The 26,019-nt window shown below is 38.1% G+C and overlaps 2 protein-coding genes and 1 long non-coding RNA gene across 3 annotated transcripts in view; 2 read left to right on the plus strand and 1 right to left on the minus strand.

Annotated features, from left to right (window-relative positions):
* The window catches only part of LOC134753671 (uncharacterized), a 256,262-nt gene extending 253,794 nt beyond the window's left edge, over positions 1–2,468 (minus strand). Inside the window, exon 1 of the long non-coding RNA XR_010128837.1 lies at positions 2,316–2,468. This is a non-coding gene — a long non-coding RNA (uncharacterized LOC134753671). The remainder of the gene's footprint in view (positions 1–2,315) is intronic.
* LOC134753664 (DNA-binding protein Ets97D-like) lies at positions 1,238–16,550 on the plus strand. Its single transcript, XM_063689606.1, has 11 exons — positions 1,238–1,564; positions 3,525–3,623; positions 4,378–4,499; positions 5,496–5,643; positions 7,225–7,366; positions 8,621–8,746; positions 9,282–9,355; positions 10,563–10,642; positions 12,104–12,242; positions 14,287–14,440; positions 15,334–16,550. Exons 1-11 carry the CDS (start codon positions 1,417–1,419, stop codon positions 15,437–15,439), a joined length of 1,338 nt encoding a protein of 445 aa, XP_063545676.1. The 5' UTR covers positions 1,238–1,416; the 3' UTR covers positions 15,440–16,550.
* A 4,008-nt stretch (positions 16,551–20,558) lies between these two features.
* Positions 20,559–26,019, plus strand: part of LOC134753649 (fatty acyl-CoA reductase wat-like) — a 45,106-nt gene continuing 39,645 nt past the window's right edge. Inside the window, exon 1 of the mRNA XM_063689589.1 lies at positions 20,559–20,678. Coding sequence (XP_063545659.1) covers position 20,678 — 1 coding nt within the window. The 5' untranslated portion in view covers positions 20,559–20,677. The remainder of the gene's footprint in view (positions 20,679–26,019) is intronic.

Raw genomic sequence — 26,019 nt, forward strand, 5'->3', positions numbered from 1 at the left:
CCACGTCAATAGAATTAGGCGACAAATTCAAAAATGTAAGCGCTAAGAGTGGACTTCCCATAGAAAATTTGAATTTCGCGCCTTTGAAAAAGTGGGTGTCTGAGTGTACACTTTTGTTTTAACCTTTTCGACGCCGTGTCAAACACAAAAGCTGTCACTCGGACGCCACGTCACCGAAGTGTCAAAACTGAAATTAAACTTTATGCACATGCACGTAGGTCTATGTTGCTCTGTGGTCTGTGACGCATTAATCCGTCTTTGGCGTTGGACCTGCGGTGCCGATATATCCGTCATTGGCGTCCAGAAGGTTAAATCTTGTAAAATGTTCAAGGGCTACCATACATCTAAATTCTGATCTAATTGTCTATGGTTCATAACTTCGGATCTGAAAGTTCAGCCACGGAAATCGGAGGGCCTACCGCGAAACACGAAAACGAAATCGTTATCTGCCTCTTTATCACTCTTGCATATTCGAGCGATAGAGAGATGGAAATGTCAGTTTTTGAAACAAGACTATTTTATCTGGTAGATTTCTGCAAACAGATTTGAACATGGAGATTTTACTTGCCTCTACTATGGTGGCCCTTAAACTTTGGTAAAAAAATGTGATTGCATTACGTGTTTGGCATTAATGTAAGGTAAAGGTTCAGTTTTTAAATACACTGTAATGAAAGCAAAAGCCTTGTTTTATTTTTATCTAATTTATCCCTACTTTGCTAAATTTTATCCATATTGCTCAGCAATGTTTTGTTTTGTTGCCTTATTTTCAAGACATATCCAAAATACACGCTTTCACATTTTGATATGTTCACCTAACTAGTCCAAACAAAGCTACGAAGTCAAAAATTGTGTTCCAAGCATTTCCCACTATAACTTTTTTTGGCCATTCATTTCCTGGCCTAATCACGCAAAATTATCGTCCGTAAACCAACTTTACAACCATATTTTTTTAATGGTAGCCGGAAGTAAAATCCATCGATAATAATGTTATTGTATTGTACCATATTGTACAAAATCATGCAAACCAGTGGTCAGATTAGCGCCATCTATTGTCGAGTGGAACAAATAAAGCTTGTACTATTGCACGAAAGATGGCTTAACTAAAGAAAACCAAATTGTCATCTGTGGTAGAAACATTATGAAACTGAATTATTGTATAGGTATAAGCAGGCACGCCAACCTAACAAAAAAAATCGTCCATAGACACTATAGAGCTTATTAGTGAAAACTGTGCTGTCACAATGACATTTGTCAATGGTTTCATGTTTTGGTGCACGCGGATCATAGGCGGAAGTGAACAATTCGAGCAATTTCCTTTTCCTATTCGTACATTTTTGAAATCTTAAAAAATATCACAACTTTACCAAAGTTTGGTAGATTAGATAGATAATTACTGTGATCGTGTGAGTAATACTCATGGAGGTGACAGATTTGAACGATCTTTTAAATGTACGCACTATTAAAATGGAGAGTGTTGAAAATACATTTGAGGAAGCTTCGGGCAGTGTAGATACTTCGGATCCTCTTTCCGTGATACCGCAATATGTTACTGAATCCGATTTAGGTAAGTAATTGTGTATTATAAGTGCATTTTTAATCCTACAGTAGTATCTTTACTTGAAGGTCAATTTTTTACATCGCTTTTTGTCTTGTTTATTTTTTGTTCAAGTAGGTAGGTATACTGTTGTTGTTATTGGATAAGTAGGTAAAAAATAGCAGATATTTACCGGATGCGGATATTTATTGGTATAGGAGCTAAAATCGCTTTAACCATGTTGAATTTGTGAGTTTAGTTCATATTATAAACATTCTTGTAATGTTCACAAAATAAATAAACATTATAACAATTAATTAATGTAAATAAATAAATATTCACTCACTATAGCCATAGGACGGGAAATCCTTGAAAGGAAGTGGCGTTGGATCGGATACATACTCCGTAGGCCGGACAGCCATTTGGCCAAGCAGGGTCTCCGCTGGAATTCGGCTGGCAGTAGATGGTTGGGGAGGCCGTGTACTACATGGAGGCGATCAGTTGAGAAAGAGGTTGGAAGTAGCCGCTCAAGATCGTGACAAATGGAGGATTCTTCTGCGAGCCCTATGTCCCTAATGAGGGATAACAGGAATACATCATCATCATAGCTATAAGTAAACTTCTAGAGGCGTTTGAGATGTGGGTGTACAGGAGAATACTGAAAATCTCACGGACGGATAAATAAATAAATAAATATTATAGGACATTCTTACACAGATTGACTAAGTCCCACGGTAAGCCCAAGGAGGCTTGTGTTATGGGTACTCAGACAACGATATACATAATATATAAATACTTAAATACATAGAAAACACCCATGACTCAGGAACAAATATCTGTGCTCATCACACAAATAAATGCCCTTACCGGGATTCGAACCCAGGACCATCGGCTTCACAGGCAGGGTCACTATCCACTAGGCCAGACCGGTCGTCGAAACGAACAGACGGATATAGTAACCAATGACAGCATGCTGCAGAGAGAAAGAGAAGAGACATTTTAGACACTAAAGATTCGGAAACTGCAGTACTTTGATCATGTTTTGCGAAATGACAAATACCTCCAGCTGATATTACAGGGGAAAATCCAAGGCAACCGAAAATGTGGAAGAAGACGTACCTCGTGGCTCAAAAACCTCAGGTGCTGGTTCAAGATGAGCACTAGATCACTGTTAGGATACATACATAGGATAGTTTTTATCAATTATCATCATCCCACACAGGCAGTCGCAGGCAGCAGCTAAGAATTTGTAAATGGGGCATTTTCTATGAAAAGGGACCTTATTGTCGATGGCGCTTACGCCGCACAACGTCGCGCGGCATTGTATTTATATCGGAGCATCGTTAATAATGGCGTAAGCGCCATCGACAATAAGGTCCCTATTTATAGAAAATACCACAAATGATATTAAACTGTTAGTAATTTCACAGGAAATATGCATATGCGTGAAAATTATTTTCGTTGTCCTGTTTTTTGTACCCAAAAAATGTGACAGTGGGGCTTTTTCTATGGGGTGATTTTTTTTTTTTTCTCATGTTAATTATAATATTATAATCTACAGCTAGAAAGACATGCAATAACGCTCGACTATTTTATTTATTTAATTAGAATAGAATAGAATAGAATAGAATTGAAATCATTTACACATCAATACAACACATATATAGCAAATACAAGACAAAGATAAACGAAACAGTAGAAATAGAGATGTGAAGCCGAAATGGTCTCCACTCAGCAATGCAGCTGGCACGACTAGCGTGGTCAACGGCGCTGGTTTTCTGTGGAGCCAGCGGAGTGTGCGGGACAGCATAGTGCGGGACGGGACACGTTGTGGACGACGTGACATAATAACATAGAGTACTACTAATATAAATATATACATATTAATGACAAAAAATTCAAGTGTGACAGTGGCCAGAAACAAGACAACCAAATAATTTTGACCAAAATATTAATTTTAAATCCATTTATTTTAATACTTATATTTCAGGTCTGATGCCGACGGGAGTGGAGATCCTGCAAGCTCCGCTGGCCGTGTTCGAGGATGCCCCGGAGGATGAGGACACCATGCAGAGCACCGATTCTAGCGGTATATGCTGCTTACTTACAATAGTAATAGGTCAGACGACCGGTCTAGCCTAGTGGGTAGTGACCCTGCCTGTGAAGCCGATGGTCCTGGGTTCGAATCCCGGTAAGGGCATTTATTTGTGTGATGAGCACAGATATTTGTGCCTGAGTCATGAATGTTTTCTATGTATGTATTTAAGTATTTGTATATTATATATATCGTTGTCTGAGTACCCACAATACAAGCCTTCTTGAGCTTACCGTGGGACTTAGTCAATTTGTGTAAGAATTTACCTATAATATTTCTTTATTATATTATACACGATTAATACTTACTTCTAGGACTCCTTTTTAGGGTTCCGTACCCAAAGGGTAAAAACGGGACCCTATTACTAAGACTCCGCTGTCCGTCTGTCCGTCTGTCTGTCTGTCACCAGGCTGTATCTCATGAACCGTGATAGCTAGACAGTTGAAATTTTCACAGATGATGTATTTCTGTTACCGCTATAACAACAAATACTAAAAACAGAATAATATAAATATTTAAATGGGGCTCCCATACAACAAACGTGATTTTTTGCCGTTTTGCTTCGTGCGCGAGTCCGACTCGCACTTGGCCGGTTTTTTGTTTGTTTGTCTGTTGATTTATTTTTATTTTTATGATTTTATTGTTAATTATGTGCATGATTAGTGTTAATGTAACATGTTATTACTGTTTTTGCATGGCTTATGGCGATATTTACAAATAACGACGAATACGAATCTGTTTCTTTCAGAAGAGGTAATAGTGCAGTTAATGGACATCCGGACCCGCCTGTCCAAATTAAGAAGTATGTTGGAACGAAGACTGGGCGTCGATCTGTCAGAATACACGTTCTGGCTGCAGGATGCTAAAATGGTCAGTAAAACCAAAGAGAATAGATTTGATTTTAATAGAGAGGTAAAGTCTACTATTTTGTAAATAGTAGGTGGTGATTATCGTTTTAATTTTTCTAGTATTAATCCTGCACCTAACAACCATTTAGAGAGTAGAGAATGCCTTGAGGCATTAAGTCCGCCTTTTGTACTTTTTTTGTATTTTGTGCAATAAAGTTTAATTAAATAAGTATTAGTCAATTCTACCAGCCAACATAAGGATCTCAAAGTTTGCATTAAATGTGGTATTTTCTATAAAAAGGGACCTCATTGTTGATGGCGCTTACGCCATTATTAACGATGCTGCGATATAAATACAATGCCGCGCGATGCTGTGCGGCGTAAGCGCCATCGACAATAAGGTTTCATAGAAAATGCCCCAAATTACTCTTGTGGATAAAATGCAACTTTCTCTTAAATTTTTTGATATATCAAGAGAGCCTAATTTACTAGCTGGTGTGGTGAAAATACTATTTTCTCAAACATGCTATGTAATATTGATATTACGTTCTTTATATTAGGCTGGGAAGTATCACGTTTCAGGCGCGGCTAGACGAGAGGTCTGTAATGAAATTTCATACAAAGTTGCAGGCCTAGGCCGGGAAGTGGCTTTTTTACATTTCTATTTCACATATAATTGTGGCACAGCATCATGGCATTCAGTCATTAAAAAAAAAAAACTATAAGCAATATTTGCTTTTTGGTTCGTTTATGACATTCTGCCAATATGCCTATTAGAAAAAAACTTTTTTTTTTTACCTGACTTGGGCTCTATGGCATTAGAGCGGTAGGACTGTGTGGGGGGATGGTAGCCGGGTTTGAGAAAAGCACTATACATACATCGGCGTGAAAACGGGTTGTCGGCCTCATAACTATCCGGCCTCACTACGTTCGGCCGTATATTCTATTCGGCCAGCAACCCCTTACTTCCCGGCCTCTGTAGTAATGTACTATATTATTATTTTTACATTTTTTTCAGTTGGAAAACCACAAAACCCTGGTTGAGCAATGCATCAGAGGCGAAGGCGTCGTCCAGGTCAACATACAAGTGCGAGCGGCGGAGAGAAAGATCAACATACTAGACGTTTTGAAACCGGATGAGGAACTGGTAGCATTACCCACACCTAGTAAGTAAAAATAGAAAATACGCTGACCACATACCCGAGTGCTCCTGAGGAGTTCTGTTACCCGCAACAAAGATAGATATAACTCCGTAATAGTCTAAGGAAAAAACGTGCCTCGAAAATCAAGAAAATATGATTCTCGTTCAGAGGGCGCTACTAGTTTTGGCCTACAGTCGTATAGGTGGCGTTGACGGTTTCGTTTGTTATTTAACAATTTTAACGCATATCAGTGAAAGAACATGGGTCAAAATCATAAAAATAATTAATGCAAATAAAAAAAAAACATTTATCTATATTTAAATACATTTTATCGTATTTTTATAAATCTTCATTTTTAGTTTTAAAGTATGTCGACAGATGGCAGTGAATTTACTGGGGTTACAAAATTTACTATGACAGTACCGCTCTAGTATAAGTTACTCTATGCCCGCAAGGAGGGTGGGTGGGACCTTCACCGGCCGGCCAGAGTGGAGTCGTTAGAGTTACATACATACATACCTATAATCACGCCTATTTCCCGGAGGGGTAGGCAGAGACCACGTATTTCCACTTTCTACGATCCTGACATACCTCTTTCGCTTCCTTCACTTTCATAACATTCCTCATACACGCTCGCCGGTTTAGGGTGCTCTTGACCTGGCCTTTCTTCAGGATTTCCCCGATCTGATCAGAGAAAGTCCGCCGAGGTCTGCCCCTTCCAACTCCCGTTTCTACCTCTCCCTTATACACTCTCTTTGTTAGCCTTCTTTCATTCAGTCTTTCCACGTGTCCAAACCATCTCAACATACCTTTCTCAATTTTTGTCACTACATCTTCGCTCAGTCCACACTCGTCACACAGTCGTTAGAGTTATATGCTGAAAATATGCATAAGACGCGAGTTGGCACAGTATGGCTGTAACAGCTGTACGAAACTATTTCTGTTTAGTCCAATGGTTGACTGGTAGAGAATTAAGGTGTTAATTCCGCCATTTGTACTCTTTTTAGGTTTCCCAAAGGGTAAAAACGGGACCCTATTACTAAAACTCCGCTGTCTGTCCGTCTGTCACCAGGCTGTATCTCATGAACCGTGGTAGCTAGACAGTTAAAATTTTCACAGATGATGTATTTCTGTTGCCGCTATAACAACAAATAATAAAAACAGAATGAAATAAATATTTAAGTGCGGCTCCCATACAACAAACGTGATTTTTTTTGCCGTTTTTAGGTTTCCGTACGCAAAGGGTAAAAACGGGACCCTATTACTAAGACTCCGCTGTCCGTCTGTCCGTCCGTCTGTCCGTCTGTCTGTCACCAGGCTGTATCTCATGAACCGTGATAGCTAGATAGTTGAAATTTTCACAGATGATGTATTTCTGTTGCCGCTATAACAACAAATACTAAAAACAGAATAATATAAATCTTTAAATGGGGCTCCCATACAACAAACGTGATTTTTTTGCTGTTTTTTTCCGTAATGGTACGGAACCCTTCGTGCGCGAGCCCGACTCGCACTTAGCCGGTTTTTTTTTGTTAATTTGTGCAATAAAGTTTAAATAAATAAACAATAATGTTACCCCATTGTATAGCAAATAACTATTTTCAGCGCAAGAAGTAGAAGATACGATAGAGGAAACGGATATAGAGCCAGAACCGACGCCGCACGCCGCCGCCGTCAAGTGGGTGGTGGACGCCGGCTTTAAACAGCACCACAGCCGCGCCAGCATACCCGACGACCCTGCAGATTGGTATGTTATATCTGAACTGAAATGACCATTGTACAACGGTTTAGACAACTATAATGACCATTATACAACGGTTTAGACAACTATAATAAACAACACCACAGCCGCGCCAGCATACCCGACGACCCTACAGATTGGTATGTGATATCTGAACTGAAATGACCATTGTACAACGGTTTAGACAACTATAATGACCATAATACAACGGTTTAGACAACTATAATAAACAACACCACAGCCGCGCCAGCATACCAGACGACCCTGCAGATTGGTATGTTATATCTGAACTGAAATGACCATTGTACAGTCGAGTTCATAAATATATATACATTTTTTCACCTTATTGCAATGGATTATGGTGAAGAAATGTAAACATATTTATGAACTCGACTGTACAACGGTTTAGACAACTATGATGACCATTATACAACGGTTTAGACAACTATAATAAACAGCACCACAGCCGCGCCAGCATACCCGACGACCCTGCAAATTGGTATGTTATATCTGAACTGAAATGACCATTGTACAACGGTTTAGACAACTATGATGACCATTATACAACGGTTTAGACAACTATAATAAACAGCACCACAGCCGCGCCAGCATACCCGACGACCCTGCAGATTGGTATGTTATATCTGAACTGAAATGACCATTGTACAACGGTTTAGACAACTATGATGACCATTATACAACGGTTTAGACAACTATAATAAACAACACCACAGCCGCGCCAGCATACCCGACGACCCTGCAGATTGGTATGTTATATATGAACTGTAATGACCATTATACATTGGTTTAGACAACTATAATAGTCATTTGTTAACAAATGGCATACTTTCATAATAATTTATACCATACTGTCTAAATTTAATAGGCAATAACAGTAAAACATAATGACTGAACTAAAATGTTCATTATACAACTGTTTAGACAACTATAATATACTTTGGTCCTTTTCGTATTCATACATATTAAATCATTTCAACCGATGTAAACCTTGACAGGTCCGTTCAACACGTCAAACTATGGATACAATGGGCGGTCCAACTATAATAGTCATTTGTTAACAAATGGCATACTTTCATAATAATTTATACCATACTGTCTAAATTTAATAGGCAATAACAGTAAAACATAATGACTGAACTAAAATGTTCATTATACAACTGTTTAGACAACTATAATATACTTTGGTCCTTTTCGTATTCATACATATTAAATCATTTCAACCGATGTAAACCTTGACAGGTCCGTTCAACACGTCAAACTATGGATACAATGGGCGGTCCGGCAGTTCAATCTGACAGGTGTCAAACTGTCAGACTGGCACATCAGTGGGTGGACGTTGTGTGCGCTCACTAATTTAGATTTCAAGTAAGTTTACAGCCATTTTCATCGCGTGATTCATGATTTCAGAAAAAACCGGCCAAGTGCGAGTCGGACTCGCGCACGAAGGGTTCCGTACCATTACGGAAAAAAACAGCAGAAAAATCACGTTTGTTAAATGGGAGCCCCATTTAAATATTTATATTATTCTGTTTTTAGTATTTGTTGTTATAGCGGCAACAGAAATACATCATCTGTGAAAATTTCAACTGTCTAGCTATCACGGTTCATGAGATACAGCCTGGTGACAGACAGACTGACGAACGGACAGACGGACAGCGGAGTCTTAGTAATAGGGTCCCGTTTTTACCCTTTGGGTACGGAACCCTAAAAATGGGAGACGCGCTGTTAATTTTTTATGACGATACGTCAGAAAATCGTGATTTGAAGTAAAACAAGTTTTTTTTTTATGTTTCAAGAAAACTACACCTAAGTTAATAAATGAGTTCAATCGGAATAACCTGTTTTCTATTTGGCCTGACATTTGCATCTGATATTTTAATAAATTTGTATTTAATTTTAGAGAAAAAGTACCATCGGACCCGGGCGACTTATTTTGGACACATTTTGAACTTTTGAGAAAATGCAAGTTCATTGGTAAGTTAATTTTTAAATTGCAATGTTTATAGTAAATTATTATAAAGCAGTGAAAAGATACCATTTTATGAACACTATTATTACTAACAAAATGATAATATTTACATGACTTTGGTTCACGAGGCCTACAGCCAAAGCCACTAGCTCTGTAAGCTGTAGGCCTAGTGAACCCCCGTGGCTCCGCCATTTTGAAAATTTTAAAAAATTGAATCAACGATAAAAACCATATAATTAACGAACCTGCTCACCAAATTTCACGAAAATCGGCTGAGAAATGCGACCTGTAGAGGTCACAATATCTATCTCTAGGTCTCTTATAAATCATTTTCAAGCACTAACTCGCAGCGCGTGGGTATCAAGACCACTATTCATGTGTTAGTGCTTGAAAATAGGGACTAGGCTCTTCAAAAGATGTCGCGTGACTAAAAATAAGTAAGTTAAATCGTAAAATTAGCTTAACCTGTCGTTTACAAACTGTCAAAAATAAAACCGGACAAGTGCGAGACGGACTCGCCCACCGAGGGTTCCGTACTTTTTAGTATTTGTTGTTGTAGCGGCAACAGAAATACATTATCTGTGTAAATTTCAACTGTCTAGCTATCACGGTTAATGAGATACAGGCTGGTGACAGACAGACGGACAGACGGGCAGACGGACAGCGGAGTCTTAGTAATAGGGTCCCGTTTTTACCCTTTGGGTACGGAACCCTAAAAAGCACCCCTCTGTCTACCGAGGCCGGAGACCGGAGACCGTACTCTATATGCCATATACCGTATTTTGATGCTGATAAAGCTGCTTTTCGACTGCGGTTATCGAGACTGGTAATCTCCGTACGTAACAAATACAAGGCTCAAAATACTGGACGGAGATCTCCGGCCGCGGTGGATAGAAGATGCGTTTTTTCTAAAAACTTTGACAAATGGATTTGGCTTCTTTTTCTGGCCTGTAATATCCACATTTGGTATACGACAGGTTAATATTTACAACATTACAACACTAAGAGAACATTTTGTGTTATTATGTTGAATAAAATGTGATATTTTCTATAAAAAGGGACCTTATTGTCGATGGCGCTTACGCCATTATAAACGATGCTCCGATATAAATACAATGCCGCGCGACGCTGTGCGGCGTAAGCGCCATCGACAATAAGGTCCCTTTTCATAGAAAATGCCCCAAATTGTTAAAAATGTTATATATGTTGTAGCGGTGGTTCAGAACCAAAACCAAACAAAACTGGACCCACTGGAAACGCCACAGTCAGCCATCAAAAAACGACCCAAAATGGTAAGCTCGCTCCACTTTTCGTTTATTGGCGTTATTTATACCGGGTGTTTATTTAATTAGGTGCCTACGGGCAGTACCGGCATTATTTTTCGAAATTAATATATATACACTACCGCTCAAAAGTATTTAGGCACCCGCAATTTTCACCATATACAAAAATTATTTTCAAAATCATACTGTTCGATCGCAGGCAAATGACTCTCTTACATGTTGGATTGAATTTTACTTTAAGTGAATATATTGAGCCTCAAATTGTTGCCAAAGACATCCTTTAAAATTTCGAGTTTACTTTATGCAACTATTTAAAAAACCCTTATGTACCAGTTAATACAAAATAAAATTATTTTGTACTGGAAAACGATTTATGGTTTTTTTTACGCTTGCCATTTGGTAAAGAGGCAATGTACACGAATATTCTGCACATCATTTTGAAGCTCAAAATGTCTGTTAAATTAAAAAAGTAAACCACAAAAAAACTGTAATAAATATTTATATTATTCTGTTTTTAGTATTTGTTGTTATAGCGGCAACAGAAATACATCATCTGTGAAAATTTCAACTGTCTAGCTATCACGGTTCATGAGATACAGCCTGGTGACAGACAGACGGACAGCGGAGTCTTAGTAATAGGGTCCCGTTTTTACCCTTTGGATACGGAACCCTAAAAAGTAAACTGCACAAAAAACTGTTACCCGACTGCGACTTAGCGGTATAATTCTGAAAGTCGATTTTGTATACAATTGTATGGAAAAAATTACGAGTGCCTAAATAGTCATGAGGGGTAGTGTAGGTTATATCTCTTCCGGGCTGTTCGGCTGTGGAATGCTTTACCAGTAGAATTAAGATTAGCTAAATCTCTCCCCATATTCAAAAATCAGCTAAAACTATACTTTCTATCTCTGCCTTAAGTTGCCATTTTATATATTGTATATATGCTTATATATATATATATATATATATATATATATATATATATATTGTATTGTATATTTATTTGTGTGTTAGGTTTCGTTTTAATACTTATATTATATGTATAAGTAGTAATTGTAGTATGTGTGTTTGTGTTTAATAGTCTCAATATTTAAGCTCTTTGCACTACCTGTTGACTTTTGTATGAGTTCTACATTTCCTGCTACCCAAAGGTTGTCTGGAAGAGATCGCTTTTTAGCGATAAGACCGCCTGTTGTTACCTGGTTCTATTTTTTCTTTAAATATTTCTTTGTAGTTTTACATGTATGTAAAATGTATAATTTTGGTGCAATAAAGAATATTTACTTACTTACTTACTTACTTATATTTTTCAATTTCAATATAGGTACTTCATTGATAAAATAAAATGTTACATATCAGGTTTACAATGCTTAATGCTAAGGATACTGAGCAACTTCTACTGAAAAATATGCTGTTTCGTTTTGCCCGGTCAGATGTTGGTAAATCTTTAATTAATTACTACTTCTACAGCAAGTGATCCACACATACACTGATGAGGAGGCCACATTCGCTCACACTCGGAATGGGAACAACGGACAAGTGCAGTTGTGGCAGTTTCTGCTGGAACTGCTGACGAGCGCTGAACACCTGGACGTGATACGGTGGCACGGTAACTATCTCACCCGGTCACTCACAACAACATGCTATGCGGTCACTCATAATCGGCCACTCACACTACAGTAGATTACAAACGCAGTGCCTGTATCGGTCACTCACTTGGTCTCGCTCATACAACATCATGTCTGTTACGCGGTCACTCACGTTACAGTCGGTCACTAACAAGTCACTAACTCGGTCACTCACTCGTAAACTGCAGTTACTAATTACAACGATTCAGTCACTCACTGGGTCATTTGCTCGCCATATCGGGACACGCCAGTCGCCATACTCACACCAGTCCCATCAGCAAGTGATCCACACATACACTGATGAGGAGGCCACATTCGCTCACACTCGGAATGGGAACAACGGACAAGTGCAGTTGTGGCAGTTTCTGCTGGAACTGCTGACGAGCGCTGAACACCTGGACGTGATACGGTGGCACGGTAACTATCTAACCCGGTCACTCACACAACAACAGTTATACATAAAGTTATTATTTTATCTACCTCTTCTAATGTCTATAATACTAATAATATCTACCTACCCTTACCATCATAACATTTTACCCTACATGAAGCTATAACCTATCTGTATCTTTATAGTAAGTATTTATATTATTTGTATTTTTATATTTATCTCAAATAGTTCTAAGCTACCCTCCGGCCCGGGGTGCCACAGAAAACCAGCGCTGTGGTATTTATTTATACCAGAGCATATGCTGAGTGGCGTCCTTTTGTAGCCACTATAGCGGCGCCAAAATTTGTGTTTATTCATTAACCCTTACCTTACTCCTTTTTCTATAACTACCATTGTACCTAGCTTTAAGTGTTTAGTGAGTAAGTTCTTTTTTGTAACTGAGGTGGCGCTGTTTGTAGAAGGTCTTTACAATAAATGTCTTTTCTTTCTTTCTTTCAACATGCTATGCGGTACTCACTGATAAATATAATCGGCCACACACTACAGTTGGTCACTAACGCAGTTCCTGTATCGGTCACTCACTACATGTCGGTCACTCACGTGGTCTCACTCGTACAACAGCGTGTCTTACGCGTACACTCACGTCACAGTCGGCCACTAACTAGGTCACTCACTCGTAAACTGCAGTTACTAATTACAACGATTCAGTCACTCACTGGGTCATTTGCTCGCCATATCGGGACACGCCAGTCGCCATACTCACACCAGTCCCATCAGCAAGTGATCCACACATACACTGATGAGGAGGCCACATTCGCTCACACTCGGAATGGGAACAACGGACAAGTGCAGTTGTGGCAGTTTCTGCTGGAACTGCTGACGAGCGCTGAACACCTGGACGTGATACGGTGGCACGGTAACTATCTAACCCGGTCACTCACACTACAGCATCCGTTATGTGGTCACTCACCGAGCAATACACTAGGCCATTCACACTACAGTAGCTCACTAACATAATTGCTGTCTCGGTCACTCACTCTACCATTCAGTCACTCGCTGGGTCTCATAGAACAGCGTGGCTGCTGCGTGGTCACTCACACCACAGTCGGTCACTAACAAAGTCCCTAACTCGGTCACCATCTCAACGTTACGAGCTTACGAGTATAAGGTGGGACGGTAAACTTTCACTCGGTCACTACACTAACGTGACATTCATTCAAGAACTCAACCACCTGATCACTAACATTTTGGTTGCTTAGTCGGTCACTCACGCGAACCATATGTCAACCGGTCACTCACTTCACATCAGTTCACAACAAGTGGCAAAGAGATAATTAACCAGTGCCCGAATGGGCCGAGTATCGAAATTTAATCACTAGCCATACACTACGTAGAGTTAACTTTTACTATATAACCAATGCCGAAATCGGCAAAAAAAAATTTGGCTGTCAAATAGAAATCAGCGGCATCACGTCATTCAGCCGGAATGTTTAAAACAGTCAAATTTTTTGTCGCGATTTCGGCATTAATTTCATAATAAAAGTGGTTCAGTATGACATATAAAGTCACTGCGCAGAGTATGGTTAGTGATTAAAATGTCACCCTGTATAAGGTATATTTTCTTTGTCCCGCAGGCACCGAGGGCGAGTTTAAGCTCCTCGAGCCCGAGCGAGTGGCTCGACTGTGGGGGGCGCGCAAACACAAACCGGCCATGAACTACGAGAAACTGTCCAGGGCTCTGAGATATTATTACGATGGTGATATGATCGCGAAAGTCGCGGGGAAAAGGTGAGTGTTATTTCACTCGGTCACTCACACACTGGCCTACGTAGCCCACGGTAAAATTGAAACTACGACATCACATTCGACTCACGCAGTTACGCACAAGATCACTTATTCGATGACCACGGTCACTAACACGCATTCATCGGGTCCCTGAAAATGCTCATGCTAGTTTGATCTTGTGATCAGCTAACCGGCCAGGATGCCTAGCAAAGATGCCAATTTGCGGTACAACAACGAAACGCTTTCTATCTCTATCGCACTAATAAGTTAGAGTGATAGAGATAACCCCTAGTAGGCCGAGCTTAGAGCTGGTCAAAGACGCCTAGTCTTACTAAGATGGCATATAGTCGAGAAATGAGGGCTACCGTTTTTGTGCTCACCAGCTGGCGCTACTGTAGATGTAGGTCCAGAAAAACAGATCTCAAAATTCTTCTATGCATATTTTTATAAAATCAATACGTTCTAATATACACAAAAGTACTTTAACGTCTAAATGTGCCATTTTTTTTAACATGTTTAATTTTGCATATATTTTAGTTTGCACTTTTTTTCAACCACTAACATTTATTGAGCTATATCTATTGTTTTAAAGATTTACCACAAATTATGAATAAGGAGTAAAAATTCCCGCTAAAAAAGCTTGAAACCCCCAAAACTTCTATGCATTTGACATTTTGAAAGACCTCCATCTACACTAGCGCCCCTAGCGGCGAAATTAAACGCGGTAGCCCTCATTGGGACGGGTACCGCCGCGCCGTGGCGAGGTGGCCTAGGGGTTCATGGCGTTAGCCGCGATAGCTAAAGACGCCGGTTCGAATCCGGCCTTCACCACTGGAGGGCTTCGTCACTTTTTCTTTGATATATGACATCTATTACAGTTTAATATATGTCAACAGGTTCGTGTACAAGTTCGTGTGCGATCTGCAGCAGCTGCTCGGGTACGGCGCGGGCGAGCTCGCGCAGCTCGTGCAGGAGGTCCACGACGACAGGCACGAGGCGTAGGCGGTCACTCACACACCTGCCGCTGACTCGGGTCACTCACGCAAAATTGTTCTCGTGCGGATTGGTCACTCGCACCAACTGATATTAACGGGTCACTTACGCCACCGGGTCACTCACTAATGGTCACTCACGCAACATTCACCGCAGCTCGTGCAGGGGGTCTACGATGACCAGCACAAAGCGTGGCTGTGAACGTTGTGTGAGTGACCCCACACAACGTTCACAGCCACTAGACGTAGGGGGTCACTGCACTGACGTCAACGGGTCACTCACAAGTCTTCTCTAGCGGGTTGGCCACTCGTGGGTCACTCACAACCTTCAAAGAGACATGATATTCACAGCACATTTCTCAGCACAACTTCGTCTATCGTACAAAATATTCATAAAATCGAATATTTAATTTAACCCTTAAATGCATGATTTTTTCTTTTTGCCTGAAATTAATATATGTCTTACATAATTGTTTACTGATTCTAGGAAAAATAAAAATATAAATTAAAACATCGATTTTCACTGCTTAACCAGTATTAGAATTTACATAGGGTAAATAATAATTTATGTAAATTTATACAATTATTGGTAAAAGATATAAAAAATCTTACTACCATTAGAAATTTATACTATTTGTAATATACCTATAATAAAGATTTTAAATATAAATAATTACAAACCCCGAAAAAACCGCTTAAATTACATATTAAAAATCATTAAATTTTCCCAATTTTCCGCCATTTCGTGTTAAAAGAAATGTAATTTTTTTAAACTTAAATACTGCGCAAATTTCAATAAAACGAAGGAAAGTGTATTAATTTACGATCAAAATAATTATACAGGACCAAATAGAGTTTACCTAATTATGCATAAAATTATATGTTTTTTGTTGTGTACATACATACATCACTATGCATTTAAGGGTTAATATTTGTTGAATTTTTAGTCGGTTCTATTCCCGGACGAGACAAGTTTATAAAAATCTTTGAATGCAGTATTGTTTCTTTAAAAAAATAAAAGAATGTTTCCTTTAAATTAAAGGCACTTTCCCTCCAGGGCCCATAATTTTTTTTTCACTGTATATACAATAACCGCCGTATGTTTGTGTATGTGTGTATGTAAATTGTGTATTTAGGGTCTGTTTGTACAAATACAGTTTATGCTTGTTTACTATACCTACATGTTTTATTTGAATACCTAAACCACAGAATAAGTAATAGTATTATCATACAGAACGGTCACGCACCGCCCCGCCCCGACTCGAATTACCTCGCCCCGCGACACCAGATTGACGGCCGTTTGCCGGCCGCTCAATACTATTTTTAAACAACTTACACTATGACGCATGACGCGTGTACAGACGTGCCGTTCACACATAGAAACGCAAGTGATTTTTAGGGTTCCGTACCCAAAGGGTAAAAACGGGACCCTATTACTAAGACTTCGCTGTCCGTCCGTCTGTCTGTCTGTCACCAGGCTGTATCTCATGAACCGTGATAGCTAGACAGTTGAAATTTTCACAGATGATGTATTTCTGTTGCCGCTATAACAACAAATACTAAAAACAGAATAATATAAATATTTAAATGGGGCTTTCATACAACAATCGTGCTTTTTTTGCTGTTTTTTTTTCGTAAGTGTACGGAACCCTTCGTGCGCGAGTCCGACTCGCACTTGGCCGGTTTTTGATGTATAGCGTGTCCGCCTTGTGCCTAAACCACAGCAGGCGTGGCTCACTCCGCGATTTCGTCGCGCCGCTACAAGTACACGCGGCCGCCCCCAATTCGGGTGTCTATTAGCCATAGTAATTGCCGCGCACCGCTACGGAACGGATGCCTGTTCGCGTTTGCGCCACCTAGCGGTCATGCATATAGTTTGGGAAACCATTTCCATCACCAGAAAAAGGCGACAAATTAAAAAAAAAATCACGCGAACGGTTGACCTGCAATGGGAAATTTGAATTTCGCGCCTTTTTCTACTGTCAAAGTCGGTTTGTCAGAGTCATGGAGACTATATAAAGGAGCCAAATCTCTATGTATGAAAAGTGTCGATCAAAAAACAGTAATTAGGCGGCGCCACCATACACCGAAATACTACCAAAAACAACCTACGTAATTTGGTCGGGTTATTTGTTGCCTTACATGTTATACTCATGTCCCAGAGCCTAACTAGCGCCACCGGAGAGATTAGGAACTATTATTTAAAGCTGAAAGCGGTCACTTTTGCAACAATTCTACCATAAGAGATTGGCATCCTTTCTTTACCATCCATAAGTCTTTTGGACCACCATCAACAGAGGCGCCAACTGGTGAGCAAAAAACGATAGCCCTCATTAAGAACTAAGTATAGGACATATTTTTCAGTAAGCTGTCTACACCCATATTTTTACACTTGACCTTTGGTATCTTGACTGTAGGAATTACACCCAAATTCAAATTTAGAACGTCGCAGATAAATTACATACATAAATGGGGCATTTTCTATGAAAAGGGACCTTATTGTCGATGGCGCTTACGCCGCACAGCGTCGGGCGGCATTGTATTTATATCGGAGCATCGTTAATAATGGCATAAGCGCCATCGACAATATGGTAGATGTATAAATAAATACTAATTACGCCTTGACCGGCGTATGTTTGTGTACCTATGTGCGACTGTGCGTGTGTAAATAACGTATTTAAGTTCTGTTTTTACAAATACGGTTTATGCTTGTTTACTATACACATAGAGTAACTTATACTAGAGCGGTACTGTCATAGTAAATTTTGTAACCACAGTAAATTCACTGCCATCTATCGACACACTTTAAAACTAAAAATGAAGATTTATAAAAATACGATTAAATGTATTTAAATATGGATAAATGTTTTTTTTTTATTTGCATTAATTATTTTTATGATTTTGACCCATGTTCTTTCACTGATATGCGTAAAAATTGTTAAATAACAAACGAAACCGTCAACGCCCTCTATACGACAGTAGGCCAAAGCTAGTAGCGCCCTCTGATCGAGAGTCAAATTTTCTTGATTTTTGAGGCACGTTTTTTCCTTAGACTGTATCCATCTATTACGGAGTTAATCTATCTTTGATAGTTTCCTTTTGGTTTGTTAAACCCGTGTGCAGATAAAAATGAGAGCCCTAAATAAACCTTCAAGCGCGGATATCTCAAAAACTACAAGATATCGAAAAACTTCGTAATAAACTTGTAGCAAATTAAATCACTTTTCATTTTGTATAAGTGGCCATGTCGCTCAGACGCATAGTTTCCGTTTATAATCAAAAAATGGAACCTTCAAACCCCCCCCCCCCTCTCCCCCCCCCAGCACCAGGGTTACGGTCGGGGACTTTTGATATGTTCACCTCCCAACTAGTCCAAACAAAGTTACGGAGTCAAAGATTGTGTTCCCTAGCAGTTCCCTCTATACCTTCTTATTGCTTGGCCTATTTCGCGCATTTATTGTACATGTAACTGTGTAATTGTTATACATGAATAAATGAATAATAATATAATAATAAGTACTTGATGGACATGCAAATGAGAAGTAGTACTGTCAGCAATAAAAATGTAATGCCACAGAAAACTGAATTTGTTTATTTTTGTCGATTAGCAAAATAATCTATTACTGTATATAGATAACAATTAATCAGCAAAATAATAACAATTTATATTCAATTAGGTCAACCATTAAGTACTATGACCCAAACTTAATGCAGAAACCTAAACAGATGATTGCATAAATTAAGTACACACACACACACGTTTTTCATGCATTTATAGTTATTATTATAAATAAGGAAGAGGCTGGAGGCTTTTGAGATGTGGTGCTGGCGTCGAATGGCAAAGATCAGTTGGACTGAAAAAAAAAAACAACGAAGAGGTTTTACGTATAGTAGGAGAAAAGAGGACTTTGTTAAGAACTATAGATAATAGAAGAGGAAAGATGCTTGGGCACCTGATACGACACGACGAATTTATCAAAAACATCATAGAAGGGAAAGTTGAAGCAAAGAGGAAGGAGGGAAGACCAAGGAGAGCGTACATGCATCAAATAAAGGAAAAACTCAACGTCGTGTCGTATCAGGCTGTTAAAGAGAAGGCAGAGGACCGCGAAACATGGAAATTGCTCCACCGACAAGATACTCTTAAGTAAATGATGATGATGATGATTATAAATTATTTAAGTTACATTATCATAAGTTAGTTATTTAAAATTTTTACTCTGATTTGTAATTAGATTCCATAAAACTAACCTCACTCAGATCCTTTTTCTTTCGTAATAATTAAAAATATGTAAAAAAGTAAACTCAAATTTCTCTTTTGCATATTCTAGCATTTAAAATAAATATAGATGTATCCTTTTAGATTTGTTTAGTTACTTAAAACATACGGAAAAAAGAAAAAGTGAGGTTATTTTTTTGGAATCTAATTACAAATCAGAGTATAGTGTAAGTTAAATGGTCATTTTTGTTGTTTTAGTTTTAGAAATTAATCTTTAGATTTTAAATTTTTATTTGTACAAATGATTTGCTTTAACCTAAGGAAGAGCGGTGCCTCCCGACACAGCCAATTTTTTGCTTACCGGGCGGCTCCATCACCTAAATCATGGCATTTTGTATTGTATTTTTGTATAAATTTATGATTGTATGGGACAAATCACTCCCCACCCTTTCTATGAAAATTATATATATCATTCAAATAATTTATTTCGGAAACATGTGGGTCCGTAGTTGTTAGTAACAAAAGTTTACTTACAGCTAGTATTAGTAGGTACCTTAAATTAATGTAGTGTGTATGAAGTGAAAGAAGAAGTGCCGGTTGCACCATCCGCACTTGACAGACTGATCAACGTCACTCGGCGCGCCGCGGCGGTTTACTATGAAACTTTCCATACAATAAAATTAAGCGCTCTTTAACGATGACAAACAGTTTGGTGTAACCGACCCTTAAAGTTCTTAAATAACTACGGAACGGCCAAAAAATATTCGTTCATTTAAATATGCACCATAAGTACTGCACAGAAGGTTCAAATATATTTAAATTAAGTAATACTCGCTGCTACGCGTTTTAATCGTGCATACGTGTTAAGATCGTGATTTTTACACATAAGTATACTGTATAACGCGTCAGTCAGACGCGTTTTACGTAAAAAAAAACTAAAAAAAATATATAAATTAAAACCAGTGAATTTTTAAGTGTGCTTAAAGTGTCAGTTGTGATATTTTTGAACGGGGTTTGAGTGTATTAAAAAGTAAGTTTTTTTAAATATTTTTTTTCTGTGAGCGAGCTTGGGACTTTCTAACTAAAGTAAATATGTTGTTTTAAAAAAAATCACGAATTTAGTATGGACGGTTTTGTGAAGCGTTTGTTTATTTTGTTAATTATTTTTTACAATCTTGTGTCAGAATATTTGATGCAAAAAGAAAAATTTATCGTACATAAAGTGGACTTAATGCCAAACGGCATTCTCTACCAGTCAACCTTAGGGCAAAGCAGAGAAAATTCTCGTGTTTTACTTTCGCCTAAAAATTGCAATTGTTTCATATACTTTTCGGGTTTTAAGGGGCCCACTGACTATCAGTCCGCCGGACGATATCGACCTGTCAGTTAGAACAAAAATTTGACAGTTCCGAACAACTGACAGGCCGATATCGTCCGGCGGACTGACAGTCAGTGGGCCCCTTTACAATAAACGTTATACGTTACAATATACCTGGGCTGTTTTTTTTTATATTTTACATTTGGATGGTTTGAAGAGCTCATCATCATCATCATAATACTCTTGTCAGTAGAGCGATTTCCATGTATGTCGGTCTTCTGCCTTCTTCTTGATAGCCTGATACGACACGACGTTGAGTTTTTTTGGACCTATGGTTCTAAAGTTAGAAAGAGGGGGGGGGGACCTATTTTTTTTTCTTTCGGAGCTATTATTTCCGAAAATACTCACTTTATCAAAAATTGGTTGTTGGAGACCCGTATTTGTTTCGAAAGACCTATTCAACGATACCCACAATTGGGTTAAAGCGAAAAAAAAATTCAATAGAAAGCGTTTTGTATGGGAGGTGCCCTAAAATTTTTGCACTTTTAAGGGTTCCGTACCCAAAGGGTAAAAACGGGACCCTATAACTAAGACTCCGCTGTCCGTCTGTCCGTCTTTCCGTCTGTCACCAGGCTGTGTCTCATGAACCGTGATAGCTAGACAGTTGAAATTTTCACAGATGATGTATTTCTGTTGCCGCTATAACAACAAATACTAAAAAGTACGGAACCCTCGGTGCGCGAGTCCGACTCGCACTTGGCCGGGTTTTACCGTTCTGTCGCCATGCATGATTTATGTATCCATGCCAAATTGCAGCTTTCTAGCACTAACGATCACGGAGCAAATCCGCGGACGGACAGACGGACATGGCGAAACTATAGGGGTTCCTCGGACTTCGGAACCCTAATAAAATTACGGCCAATTTACCTAAGAGCGTTCAAAAAAAGGAAACAAATAAGCCTAGTTAAATGGATTTAGCACTTATAAATACAAAATACAAATACTCTACACCTAATTACAGAAAACAATACAAAGAATACAATAGGTTAAACAACAGGCGGTCTTATCGCTAAAAAGTGATCTCTTCCAGACAACCTAAAGGTAGCGGAAATTAATAAATTTATGTCATGTCAGTTAGTGTTAATGTTGAAATTAAAAAATCTAGCACAGGAAAAACACAAAACAATATACCATACATATAAAAACAAAATAATATATATATATATATATAATAATTAATAATAATTAAGTAATAATGCTGTAATAATAACAATTAAACTCATCCATTTCCGAAATGTACATAAATCTTGACCTGTAATTTATATTACCAATAAAGTATGATGAGTATATATGGGGCTAGGTGGATTTGTATACAGATGTAGTGTATAATTGTTTTCCTTCGTATTCAGTTCGTGTGCGCCGAGCGCCATAAGATCAAAACCTTAACAAATTGTTGAATCAGAACCTGCCTCCAGAAGTAATCAGCCGTTTTAATCGTAAAAGTAATTTACAAGAAATCAATTACGCTATATCGTAGCGATATTTCCAGCTTAGTATTTTTTGTTAAATTTTTGGTTTAAATTGAAAATTTTACACACGCCTACTGCAGGCAGTTTCAATAATGGATAGTTGGTATGGTAAAAAAAGAAGGAAGAACACGGTCGTAGTAGGTAACACAAAAAGTAATATAAGCCACGAAATGGTCCCTACTCTAATGGTCCAATTTATTAATTTTCGTGTTTTTATTTATGTTTTAATTTTAATATTAGTTGCATGTTTGTTTGTTGTTGTGTTCATGTAGTTTTAAGTAATTTATAAATTCTGTATTTTATTTTTAATGTAGTGTGGAAATAAATATTTGTATAATTTATAAATTCAAACACAATGTAAAATTATAAACTGAAATAAATGTCATATACGAAGGAAAAAATGACCAAAGGCCTCCACAAATTAAAATATTTTCATAGAAAATAATTTAATTTGTTCTTAGAGTACAATGTAAAATTGTTTTATGAATAAATTAAATGAATGAATTAATGACTCAGCCACATACCTGAGCCAAGTAAAAGAGAATGCATCGTACGAGCATAGAGTAACTTATACTAGAGCGGTACTGTCATAGTAAATGTTGTAACCCCAGTAAATTCACTGCCATCTGTCGACACACTTTAAAACTAAAAATGAAGATTTATAAAAATACGATAGAATGTATTTAAATATAGATTAATGATTTTTTTTATTTGCATTAATTATTTTTATGATTTTGACCCATGTTCTTTCACTGATATGCGTTAAAATTGTTAAATAACAAACGAAACCGTCAACGCCATCTATACGACTGTAGGCCAAAACTAGTAGCGCCCTCTGAAAGAGAATCAAATTTTCTTGATTTTCGAGGCACGTTTTTTCCTTAGACTGTATCCATCTATTACGGAGTTATATCTATCTTTGGTACGAGCAAATCAAAAGACTGGCTCAGGAAAGAAAGGACTGGCAATTACTCCACCGACAAGAGCAAAGCTCTTAAGTGATGATGATGATGATGATGAATGACTCAGCATGGTGCAAACCTGACTGGGCTAGCGCTGATCTTTCGTCAGGGCCATGATCTTGTACAGCACAAGTAGCACAACACAATATATAAAACGAATAATAAAAGCCATGTCATGATTATAACGGCACAAACAAGATGCAAATTAAAAAATAGCGGATGAGACTATGCGTCAAAAATATGCATATAAGCTGTAGGTCAACCACTTATCTCAGGATTCTCAGGCGAATGGTACAGAAGTTGCGTTTTTTTAAAATTGGTATTAACTCTAAAACTAGGCGAATTACAGAAAAGTTTATAGGACATTTTAGTGTGTGTGATAAAACGAATAATAAAAGCCATGTCATGATTATAACGGCACAAACAAGATGCAAATTAAAAAAATAGCGGATGAGACTATGCGTCAAAAATATGCATATAAGCTGTAGGTCAACCACTTATCTCAGGATTCTCAGGCGAATGGTACAGAAGTTGCGCTCTGGTTTTTAAAAATAAAAAATAAAAATAACTCCATAATAACCAATCTATATTTATTATAATATGATATAAAGATATATTATAATAAATATAGCGTTATACATTCATATACATCCTAGCGTCGTTGATGTCTCGATCCAACTACGAAGGCCGCGACTGCTGTTCGCTACTAGTAGTGTGTGACGAACTAGAATTAATTAATTATTTTTATATATTAACTGTAATCAATACATGAACTTTTTTAATCATTTTTAAGAGAGATAGGAACGTAAATGCCTGAGACTAAATATTAGGGGAGACCGAGGTTTTGGAACAGAGGTGAGTTCAAACAATGTTAATTTTTCAAATACGCGCATTTTCAATTTGTGCCTTTTTATAAAAAAAAATACACCTCACAATCAGTTTTTTCGTCAATGTCACAGTACTGGAGAGATTCTAATAATATACCTAAATAATACTTTGTAAAAGGAGGATATAGTAGTAGGAATAGACGACTACCTACCTTACATATTTTATACACAATTATTTATTTTATTTATTAATTATATATTAATAATATAGACTAGAATAATAATTAGAATGTCAAAAATTTACCTTTTTTTTTCTTAATTTAAATTCATATAAATAATGATTTCATGTCAAAAGAGCAACAGATACAAGCATAACAAATGTCGATATATGTATTTTACTTAAAAGTTTTGACCCATGCACACAGAATGGAACTATCGGGTCTATCGGCGATGACCTTCAGCGATCCCGTTGTCGCTGCGTCGGATGCGATTTAGGATAGATGCGACCCGCTTTCGCCTGATCGCATAAAAGTCGTCGGTACGCGCCTCGGCAAACATTCCTGACGCGCTACAGAACCGTGGCAACCTCAACAGGATTCGGAAGGCATCATTATACTGGATACGAAGAGCATTATAGGCTTTCAGCGTGTAGCTGACCCATAGGCTACCCGTGTAAAATACTTGGCAGAACGCCTTAAAAAGGGTGATTTTAACTTGTTTTGAACAACGGGCAAACCTACGAGCCAACATATTGCTTCTGACCGCTAATGCTCTTCGTTCCCTCTCAAAATCGAGATCGTCTTTGAGGTCTTCTGTCAGATAGTGCCCGAGATATTTAAACTGTGACACCCTTCGTAGATTAGATATTAGAACGTATTGATTTTATAAAAATACGCATAGAACTTCTATGAGAAATGGGCCCCTGACCGTTTCTCGAACGGTATTAGACTAATATAATTTATTAGTCCACGAACTGTCAAATCGTATGGGTTACCATGGCAACACACTAATATTATTGAATAACGTGTCAAATGCTAGTTATTGATATTGTCGCATTACAAACTTGTAGACTTGGTATGTAAAAATAATAAAAAATGATAAAAAAAATTACCCCCATTAAAATATAGCGCAATCGATTCTTCCATCGATTCTGAACAAACTGTTTTTAGGTTTTCAGTGGGTCGTGAAACACCGTGTATATACCTACAGAGATAGCAAATATTACATCGACCTATTTACAGAGGTTTTTATTTAAGTATATCTAGGTCGTATTCATACAACATGACTACACACACAAAACCTGACACAACTTTTCACAGAGCTTTATTTTAATATCTGAGTACCTATACCTAATAATAGAGTTGAGCTAATTTTAGGTTTAACTCACGTATTTTTAGATATTTTAGGGTTCCGTACCCAAAGGGTAAAAACGGGACCCTATTACTAAGACTCCGCTGTCCGTATGTCCGTCTGTCTGTCTGTCTGTCACCAGGCTGTATCTCACGAACCGTGATAGCTAGACAGTTGAAATGTTCACAGATGATGTATTTCTGTTGCCGCTATAACAAAAAATACTAAAAAGTACAGAACCCTCGGTGTGCGAGTCCGACTCGCACTTGGCCGGTATTTTTAGTTACTCGCGTGACATGGTTCGGAGAGCCTAGGTCTCCATTAATACGTGAGTTAAACCGTAAAATTAGCTTAATGTTAGTATGGGTCATGACAGTTTAAATTC

Source organism: Cydia strobilella, chromosome 27 (assembly GCF_947568885.1).
Source record: "Cydia strobilella chromosome 27, ilCydStro3.1, whole genome shotgun sequence".
Classification (NCBI taxonomy): domain Eukaryota; kingdom Metazoa; phylum Arthropoda; class Insecta; order Lepidoptera; family Tortricidae; genus Cydia; species Cydia strobilella.